Source organism: Condylura cristata, unplaced genomic scaffold (assembly GCF_000260355.1).
Source record: "Condylura cristata isolate star-nosed mole 26May11 unplaced genomic scaffold, ConCri1.0 scaffold00025, whole genome shotgun sequence".
Lineage (NCBI taxonomy): Eukaryota > Metazoa > Chordata > Mammalia > Eulipotyphla > Talpidae > Condylura > Condylura cristata.
In genome coordinates this window covers 13,829,282-13,839,581 of record NW_004567126.1, presented here as the reverse complement: position 1 = coordinate 13,839,581, position 10,300 = coordinate 13,829,282, and the positions used below count along the sequence as shown (strand labels likewise).

Below are 10,300 nucleotides of genomic sequence, written 5' to 3'. Positions count from 1 at the left end.
CTCCCCTGTGGTGACCCCTGCTGTATGACTCAGGCCTATGAATTGCCTGCAACTTTTGTCTTTTTCCTCCCCCATAACCCTTTGTTAGTTTCCCCTATATCCCCTACAAGTAAAACCATCCGATATTTCTTTTTCCATCTGACGTATTTCACTGAACACAATCTACAGGGCTTCTTTTTGTGAGAATGACAACATTCCAAAACGAGCTAGTGGGGATAAATGTCCCGTTCTTTGAATAAGCTAAAGCCACTGTGTTATGTACATTAAGTGGGTGAATTTTTTATTGTTGTTAATAAGTTTATTTTTACATCATTTTGTACATTTTTTTCCCATCTCAATTGTAATCCCCGCGGGTTTCCCATCACCAAGTCACCTGTGTGCCATCACCATAATCCTGTGCACTTCCCTCCCCACCCCCCGTTTTTGATCCCATTCCCCTAAGTGGGTGAATTTTATGGTATGTGAATTTGAGCTCATTAAAGATATTTCTAAGTATCTTAGACAAACATTCTAACATCCACAGTTAGTCTGTTTTGACCTAATGCATTACATGAATTAGGGTCTTATTACCATAAGTCAGTAACTCTTCTGGGAATTTAATATGAATTATTTCATTTAATCGTTTAAAGATCTGTCAAATATAGATTCTATTTTTATTCGCACTTGCAGGTGAACCAAGGCCCAGATAAGTTAAATTAATTACCCACAATGACAGCAAATAGCTGGCAGAACCATGTCTCAGCCCTGGGCTCCAGAACTCAGGGCTCACTCTCTCCAGCACAGGCCTGGGGCTGCCTCTCTACTCAGCAGCCCCTTTTTGAGGGTTTGCAGGTGTGGAGGGTGGAGGCCAACAACACCAAGATGAATTAATTACTGGGGACACAGGAGCTCAGAGCCCGGGAGGAGGCAGATGTAGGAGCAGGAGGTGCCGAAACGACAAAGGGACACTGAGGTGGGCGCTGAGTGGGAAGGATGGACAGAGACCCCCACAGCTCTCTGGCGGCCCCTTGTGGTGCATGATGGACACAGCACCTAAGGGCTTCTCCAAACCTGCTCCTCCACCGCGTAGTGCCAAAGCAGCTCGTCCACCCCTACATTCTTTCTCTTCTGAACATTCAATCTGCCAGGCAGTTCTACCCATTCTACTTCCAAGCTGTATTTCCAATCTGTCTACTCTGCCTCCAGGGTCCCCCCTAGCGTAAACCTCCTTCACATCTCCCCTAACTATTGCTGGGCTGCTTTCTAGTGTCCCAACGCCTACGTTCATCTCCACAAAAAACAATCCACGCACATCCACTGAGGAGTTCCAGTGAACGGAGACTATCCCGTGGGCATGATGGGTGGGCATGGGTCTGGGTGGCATTAAAGAGGCTATATGAATAGGGTGAGGGTCCTGGCATGTGTTGACACTCGAGGCATGGGCTCTGTGCAGGTACAATCCCCATGACTGCATCTGCAAGGCATGTGAAGATCCCTCGTGATCACCCGAATGAGATCCCAGATCCTATTCTCTCTGCTGTGGATTGTAGCAGGTAGGAGTGTGCTAGTGGGGTGTGAGGCAGGAAGTGAGAACTCTCTCAAGCACTGGAGGCCCCCGCTGATGGGAGCATCTACACAGCCAGCAAGGCCTGCATAGACAGAGGGTGAAGAGATGCCAGAGATAGGCCATTCTGACATGACTAAGAGAACTGGGAACCTGGGGGAAAACTAAACGTTGTGTAAGAATCTGCCTGGCCTTTGTCCCTGGCTTCTGGGAGGAAACCTTTCAATCCCTGGAATTTTTCAGAAGATAGGAGTGTCTTTGTTATGTGTGCTGGGCTCTGTGTTTGTACTAGGTAAATTATGGTGGCGCCCTAGGAAGTTTCAGAATGGGATTGGTCTTGTCTAAAAACCAACCATGTGATGGCTTTGAGATGGAGAGGGAAGCTGGGCCCAGTTCAGTCACATGATCTATGGCCCAATCAATCACACCTGCATTAATGAAACCCAAGAAAAGCTCCAGACACCGAAACTTGAGTGACCTTCCTGGTGGATCATACACCTCCATGTGGAAGAGGGTGACATGTTGACCCCCTGAGTGAGGACTTGGTGAGCTTCCTGTCTGAGACCTTCTCAGTCCTGGCCTCCAGGGTCTCTTCTTTTGGCTGTTTTGAGTTTTATTACAGTAATAAAACAAACAGCTAGTCAAGTAACACGTTCCTGAGTTCTGTGAGTTGTTCTCGTGAATTATTACAGCTGAGGGGAATTTGTAGCTGGTCAGTGAAGGGGTTCAAGACATTTACCCCAAAATATGGCACATTAGCATAATGAATACTTGAAACTCAAGAAGTCTAAGGAAAAGGCAGAAGCAGGAGTATCACCCTGGCCCCCTCTTTGTCCCCTGAAACAAGCCATAAAGTCCTCAGGTGAGAGGTGCCCTCTTTCCTCCCTAGGAAAGGAGCACCCTCCTTTCCAAAGCCAGAGATGCCAAGAAGAATCTGGAGAAACAAGCCGTGTAAGGACCCTCCCACCTCCCCATGCATCACACTCAGCTCCCGTCCTGTTCCTCCGTGGTGTCCACCTGACAGACCCAGCCACACACACAGGTCTGTTTCTTTGGGGTTTTGTTACTTTATGAAGGCTCCTGTCGTGTCAGATTTGTATTAAACACGTGTGCACTTTTCCTCATAATCTGTCTTTTTGTTTTAGCCCCAGCCAGGAAACCTTCGAGGGTGGAGGAAGATGCTTCTCCCTACGTTAGTTAGTGAGAAGCCTGGGGGCTCTGGGACTGGAGCTCTGTTGGGGTCTGGAGCAGAATCCCACGGGTTGGAATGGGTGTGCCCTACCCTGAGGACTCTGGTGAGGTCTCCGTGAGGGATTAGTGAGTAGGTGTATGTGAGGCCATTTATACATTGTTGGTGTCTCCCCTCCACACCGAGCCCACCCTAGGCGCAGTGGGTTTTTTTTTTTTTTTTAAAGATTTATTTATTTATTTGTGCATACAGAACTGGGGTACAGGTCAGAGGCTCAGGGGCGGTGAGAGGCTTCACCAGAGACAGAGTGGGGAGCAGAACAGGCAGATTGACGAAGTACACTGCTGAGGGGAGCAGCGGGCGGGTCAGGAGAGGTCTGGCTCGCCATGTGGTCTCCTCCGGGGCAGGCGTCAGGCGGGGATTGAACTCATGCGGAAGTGGCTTCAGATTCTCAGTGCTGTGCTTTAACCCGCTGCGCCACCAGGGAGGGCCTCCCAGTGGGTTTTAAAGCCCACAACAGGCTTCTACAGGCAGCTCTACCTAGCCCCCAGCCAACACTTACAGTTGTCATCCCTATGCCCAGACTGCGGCTTACTGCCCAGTCCCTTTGGGGAGGTTTCTAGATACCTGGGGTTTCTCCAGACACACACAAGCCCAGAGGTCCTCTTCATTTGTCTCCCAATTCAAAGCCAGTTACCAGTATTTTCTAAATGTCACATGATTGAAACTTTATCTTCAGAAGACTTACTGAAGTGGAACATGTCAGGCTGACCTGTTGACTAACTGAAGTTGGGACATAGTCTGTAGATGGAAAGTTTCAGGGAACAGCTGATAAACTCCCTCAAGGCCACATGTACCCTGGTCCATGCATTCCCAGACGACTGTACCCCTTGTTTTAGTCAATAAATACTCTATAACCTAGTTGCTCAGGGTTCAGACTTTGGAGAGAGATCCCTGGGCCTGATGGTGTGACGCCTGCCGACATAAAGAACTTTCCTCCTCCTCCTCCAAGTGATGACTGCTCCCCTGATAAGAATTCAGCTGCAACATTACGAGAAATAGAAACTGAGTATTATCTAGGCCATGTATAAACAAACAGATATTTTGTCTGTGCATCTAAAGTTCAATCCATTATGCAATAGTAAGAGGCTATCATGGAGCTACGGAAGGGGATTTAGAAAGCTGTCCTCAGCAGAGAGCCAGCACATGGAGGCTGTTCTCAGGGGCACTCCCAAGTCACTCCAACTTTTCTCAACTTAGCCTGAAGTAATGCAGCCTATTTATTGGCTAGACAGCACTGCTCACCAGAAACAAAGGGGAGCGAGCTGGACCAGCTGAGCAGGAAGATCAAGACATTTCCATCACTTGCAGGAAGGCCCCTCCTTCCTGAGACCCACAAGGAGGCTTGCTTCCAAAACAAAGATTTAAAAACCAGCAACAGCCTCCTAAGTCAGGCCGTCGTCTGGAAAGGGCAGCTACTACATGTAGCTCAATGCCAGTCCCTGATCCAGAGTTCCAGAATGGCCATAAAAGCCTTAAACACAGACTGGGAACCATTATGGCTGGGCTGCCTGAGTATTTGTGTATGTGTGAGTTGTTTATTTAAATGAGATTTAGCTGGCTATATAGACACCTGTTTCTGGACTCTGGAAAAAGTTAGAAAATCTGTTCTGACATGGCAATGACCACCACCCCCTTTAGGCAGTGAGTGTGCCCCGCCACAGCCTTCACCCCGTCACTGGCCGGCCTGTCTGCTCAAATCTCCACTCACAGCAACACAGTCACGAGTGTAGAGGCTCTCTGTGGTAGCTGGGGAGAACGCCATACCCCCATGTCTAGCCAGAACACTCATTACAACCACAAGCACCTTCCTGATCCATCAGGAGCTTTATTGTTGGTGAAAATGCTTGCTGATCACAGTTTCAGGGCTTCACCTCCTGTCCAGTTGTTGACCCAGTCTACCTGGGCTGGGCTCTCCCCACTCTTGGCTTTCCCAGAGTGCATGTGGCAAAACAGACTTTAGTCTTCAGTAAAAGTCCCAAGGCAGCCGACTTCGTTCGCCATGTCCCACTTGGGTGCTTCTGGGGTCTGTCCCAAGCTAGAAGTGAGTAGAGTTCACTGCACAAAGTGAAGAATTCAGAGGCCCGACTGCCCCACGGGCTTCACTGTGCCCCCCGGTGTGCCACTGCACTGCCGCCCTCTGGATCCTGATTCGGCATCTCTAACCCCAGGCGGCTCAGGGAGCGTACAAAGAATCGAGGAAGCTTGCAGGTCAAGCTGAGCTCCTCCTTCCGGGAGCCCACGGCAGGCAGGACCAGCTGGCGGGCGTGCAGGTGCAGGGGGATGTGGCGGACCTTGGACTGCGGCAGCCCCAGCTTCTTCAGGGTGCCCGCGGGCAGCTTCTGCGCGAGAAAGACAGTCTGTGAGAGCAAGGCCCCAACCAGGCTCCTGGTCAGAAGACTCACGTGAAGGCCCACCCCTGGGAGGCCCAACACAGGCACATCCTATTTTACTGCAGGGTTTTGTTTTAGTTTATTTTACAAATTGAAGTTTCATGAAAACTTGAGTGGAACAAGTTTACTGCTAGCATATGCTCCCTCTATGTCTCTCTCACATTTTGGCAATTCTCACAATAGCTCAGACTTTCCCATTATTACTCTGTCTGTGAGGCTTGCTTCCAAAACAAAGATTTAAAAACTGTGACCTTTGATGTCACTGCTGTACTTGCCGAAGGGCACCATGAACCACAACAGGTAAGACGGAGAACTTGGCTGTAAATGCTGTGTGCATTCTGACTGCCTCACTGCCAGCTGTGATGCAGCTCTCCCCCGCCTCTGGCTCCCCTAGTCCCAGAGACTCAACAATGGTGAAGTTGAGTCAACAATGGTGAAGTGAGGGACATCAATAACCCTACAGTGGCCTCTAACTGCTCAAGTGAAAGGAAGAATCAAATATCTCGCTTGAAATCAGATGCTAGAAATTATGAAGCTTAGTGGGGAAGGCATGCTGAAAACTAGACAGGTTCAAAGTTAGCCTTGTGTGCCAGTTAGCTGAGTTGTAAATGCAAAGGATATGTCTTTGCTGCTCCAGTAAACACATCAATGATAAGAAAGCAAAATAGCCTTATTGTGGATATAGGGGGCTTTTTACTGGTCTGAGAGATCAAACTAGTCACAATATTCCCCTAAACCAAAATCTAATCCAGAACAAAAGCCTAGCTCTTTTCAATTCCATGAAGGCTGAGGAGGCGAGGAAGCTGCAGAAGGAACTAGAATTAGAAGTGGAATCTGAAGATGTGACTGAATTGGTGCTATCTTGTGATAAAACTTGAATGGATGAGTACTTTTCTTATGGGTGAGTGAAAAAAGTGCTTCTTGAGATGGGATGTCCTCTGGTGAAGATGCTGTGAACTCTGTTGAAATGACAACAGAGGATTTAGAATATGACATAAATATGGTTGATAAAGCAAGGCAGGGTTTATGAAGATTGACTCCAGTGTTGCAAGAAGCGCAATTGTGATTAAACATGCTCCAGAGCAATCTTTCATGAAAGGAAGAGTCAGTTGATGCAGCAAGCTTCACTGCTCTCTTATTTGAAGTAGTGGTCACAGCCACCCCAGCCCTCGGCAACCCCCACCCTGATCAATCAGGGGCCATCGGCATCTAGGTCAGACCTTCTACCAGCAAAAGAGAATTCTCTGAAGCTTCAAATGAGGGCCAGCATTCTTATGCAATTAAGGTATTTTTTGTAATTAAGGCAGATTTAAGGCCTAATGTATTGCACACTTAAGATGACAGTATAATACAAAAATAACTTCCTGGTAGTGGGAAACCAAAATATTTGCCTGAGTCTCCTAACTGCAATATTTACTTTCTGGCAGTGGTCTGGAGCAGACCTACAGTATCTCTGGGCATGCCTACAAGAGAGAGCCTGCTCCTGGAACAAGTCCAGGAGGGATTCAGAACCACCACACCCAGGAGGCGCTCACTTGTGACTAACTGGGTTTCCCTAAGAATGGGCCACCTCCAGAGTCAAGGCATTTTGGGTCAGGGTTCTTTGGCAGCAGCACCAAGGCTGCATCAAGCTTTTAGAAAGTCTCCACAGCTGCCCAAGAGGAAATTTTACTTACAGATCTGCTGCTCCATGAGCACAGCAGCTGAACATCCAGGAACTTTCTAAACATTACTCAACCAGGATGGCACCATATCTGAAGACAATCAACACATCTTTGTGTGACTCACTTCCAGGCTTTTAACAAACGGAAAGCGAAGCCCTCTACCTGACTCTGTTGCATGTTGGTTCACACCAGTATTACCTGGGGGGCCAGTTTATTCCAGTCTGAGTACTTGTGATCACCTAGGATCGGACAATCCAACCCGAAAGACAGGTGAACTCGAAGCTGATGTTTTACTCCTTAAAGAAAAGAGGAGAAATCTTATGAGGAGCTATAGAAACAATGCCAGTGGCAACTTCTGCTTCTAGTCACATTAAATCAAAGTGCAGGAAAATTGGCAGAGCCTCCAGCACAGTAAGGTGTATACGAGCTCAGGAAATCAACAGCGTAGATACTATTACAGCTCCAAGTAGCCTTCTGGGCTCATCAATCTGAGCTCTACTGTGAACATACTTTTAATAACCTTATGATATAACACCAAATAGTACTGCTTTGCACATTTACTTTTTATTGTGGTCAAACCTGTAACATAAAACGACCATCTTAACCACTTTTAAGGACACCATTCAGGGGCATCAAGCACATTCAATGTGAGCATGACATCCAGCCCCAGGACTTTCTCATCTCCCGGGGTGAAACTCTGTCCCCATTAAACGCTAACTCCCTCTGACTCCTACTAACCACTGTTTTCCTTTGTCTTAATGAAGGTGACTATTCCAGGAACCACACATAAACAGAATCATGCATTTGCCAACAATGGCATATTTCACTCAGCTATTTTCAAGGGCTGTTTATGTCGAGCACAAGTCAGAATTTCCTTCCTTTTAAGGCTGAATAATATTCCACTGTAAGTGCATACCACATTTTGTTTACCCATTCATCTGCTGATGAACATCTGAGTTGCTTTCACCTCTAGGCTACTGTAAATGCTGCTGCTGTGAATGAGACACTGATGCACAAATATCTTGCTGAGTACCCGCTTTCAGTTTTTCGGTATATGCCCAGAAGTAGAGTTTGCTAGATCGTGTGGTGATTCTATTTTAATTTCTTAAGGGTGTGCTCTGTACATTTTTAAATAAATGTGATCAAATTGCTTATATTCTTCTGCTACCTACTGTCTTTCCCAGTTGTCCCAGCTGCAGAGTGCACCAAAGGTACACTCTCGAGTCGATCACAATCCCCAGCCTCTCCCCTAAGACTGAGGGGTCTGAGGCCCTGGACAAAGCTCAGCAGCAATGGGGTGCAGCCCACTATGGAACAGGGGCACCCTCACCTGTGACAGGCTGGAGCTCCAGCAGGGCGGAAGAGACAGTGCTGCTTAGCACCTGGTACTGAGTCACAGCCACTTGCGCCTTCCGGCTGGTCCGCGTCCTCACCATCTCCCCGTTGTCCATGCGGTAGCTTGGGGCAAGCGTCATCTGAAGCCAAAGAAATCAAGATATGATTCCAAGCAGAACAGAAGCCCCAGCCCGCAGAGCCTGCTCTCCCACCTTGTGGTGTTGCTGCTGGCCTTGCACCTCCTTCTCGATGATGGGGATGTCCACGACTCCCGCTGGGGGTATTGGGACGTGCACAGTGATGGCCCTAGGGGTGACACATAATCCTGCTTAAGCCACAGGTGAGTGAGGTGCTCCTCGGATCAGCTACTTAGAGGTTTAACACCAGACCCTCTGCACTGATATGTTAGTCCTTAAACTCAAAATATCCCATACAACCTCTTGGCATAGTGCTTAACCTGGGAACTTGATGTTATTCTTATAAACGTATCTTTTTTACTACCAAAGTAATTCATGCTAACTATAGAATACCTGAGATTAAAAAAAAAATAGGAAAGCAGAATATTCTAGTGATAACATGGTATTTCATTCCAGTCTTCAAAAATAAATATGTATAGCTTAAAATTAAAAATTAGGACAATATGGTTTATATTCTGGTTGTCTTACTTAAATAACAGAAGATGCTGAAGTTCTGACTGCATATTACATGAAGAAGTAGGTGAATGAAAGAATCGACTAGAGCACACCTGCCCTATCTGCCAGGGAAGTCAAACAGGGAGGAACTGTGCTCAGCAATAACAACCCCAAGTCAGCAACTCTTGCGTATCCCTTTTGCTGAAGTTTCCTGTCATTACACAACAGACGGGCAGAAGACTGTGTTGATACAGCCTCACCTTTATACCTCTTTCGGGTCAATCATGGAGAACTATCACTTGGTGACCTATCAGTGACCAGGGGCTCAAAAGTCTCTCAAATATAACACTCACACCCTGGACAGCCCACTTGAGGCTGGTAGCAGTTTGGGCTGCTCTCTGACAGAATGAGGCACACTTAGCCAGAGGTAACTACTGGGACACTTTCCTCATGCCATCATCCTACTGGCCACCAAGTCCAGGCAGTGACTATTGACTAGATGTAAACAGGCACTGATTTAGGGAGGTGTTAGGTCCACACAGATGTACGAGACAAAAATCTCTACTCTAGAGCAAGTCCCACTCTAGTAAGAAGATTCAAATAAATATTTACAATAAACTAAGTCACCATCATGTAAGTCAGCAAATGCTAAACAATTGTACACTATGTTCTCCTACTTCCTCCTGGGATGAAAGATCATCATTAACTCGGTTCCAGTCTGTTTCACCATTGCTCCTCCCATGGGACCGCCTGGGCTAGCCCAAAAACAAATACTCACACCATCTGGCACAATTTCTTCTTTCTGTATACCAAGTCATTCTTACTCATCACAGTCAACTGATTTCAATGATTCTGAAGCCTGATGCTGAGAATGGTTACCAATGCAGACAATTTTCGTAAGTAATACATCTTTTTAATAGACTTACATTTGATTACTGAATACATAGTAATTTTGATTTTCTTGCCTTTTAGCTTTTGTTATGACAGGTACTGTACACATCACATGCATTGTCTCATAAGCCCTACTATTGCTCCTCTTCATGTGAAGACAACAGGGCTTAGAGTAACTGGTCTGAGGGCCCACACTGCAAAGTGTTGAAAGCGGAACACAGATCTTCTTAAGCGCTTCGCTACTATGCTAAGCTTCATCCATTATCCCTGATCTTTTATAATGTTCTTAAAAGAGAGTCCACACCAGAGTCAATTGTGTAGCTGTTGAAAGATATAGATGCCCAATCTTCACACCCACCTAACTTATGAATCAGAACCTGTGGGTGGGTTTCAAGTATAGAGATTTTGAAATGCTCCCTAGATCAAAAAGTATCTGAAACATCTGTAATACAAAAAGGACTAACATCCAAAATATAAAAAGAATACTTACAATAAATAGCCCAATCAAAAATAACAGGCCAAAGAAACACTTCACTGTTCACAGAAAGGGAAAGTCGAACAGCCAACACATACAAAAAGAAAGCCAACATCGC

At 46.6% G+C, this 10,300-nt stretch overlaps 1 protein-coding gene across 1 annotated transcript in view; it reads right to left on the bottom strand.

The window, feature by feature from the left end:
* Window positions 1–4,600: 4,600 nt before the first annotated feature.
* The window catches only part of RPUSD4 (RNA pseudouridylate synthase domain containing 4), a 10,226-nt gene continuing 4,526 nt past the window's right edge, over window positions 4,601–10,300 (bottom strand). Inside the window, exons 4-7 of the mRNA XM_004688777.2 lie at window positions 8,397–8,490; window positions 8,180–8,324; window positions 7,048–7,145; window positions 4,601–5,134 (exon numbers count right to left, since the gene is read on the bottom strand). Coding sequence (XP_004688834.1) covers window positions 4,895–5,134; window positions 7,048–7,145; window positions 8,180–8,324; window positions 8,397–8,490 — 577 coding nt within the window. The 3' untranslated portion in view covers window positions 4,601–4,894. The remainder of the gene's footprint in view (window positions 5,135–7,047; window positions 7,146–8,179; window positions 8,325–8,396; window positions 8,491–10,300) is intronic.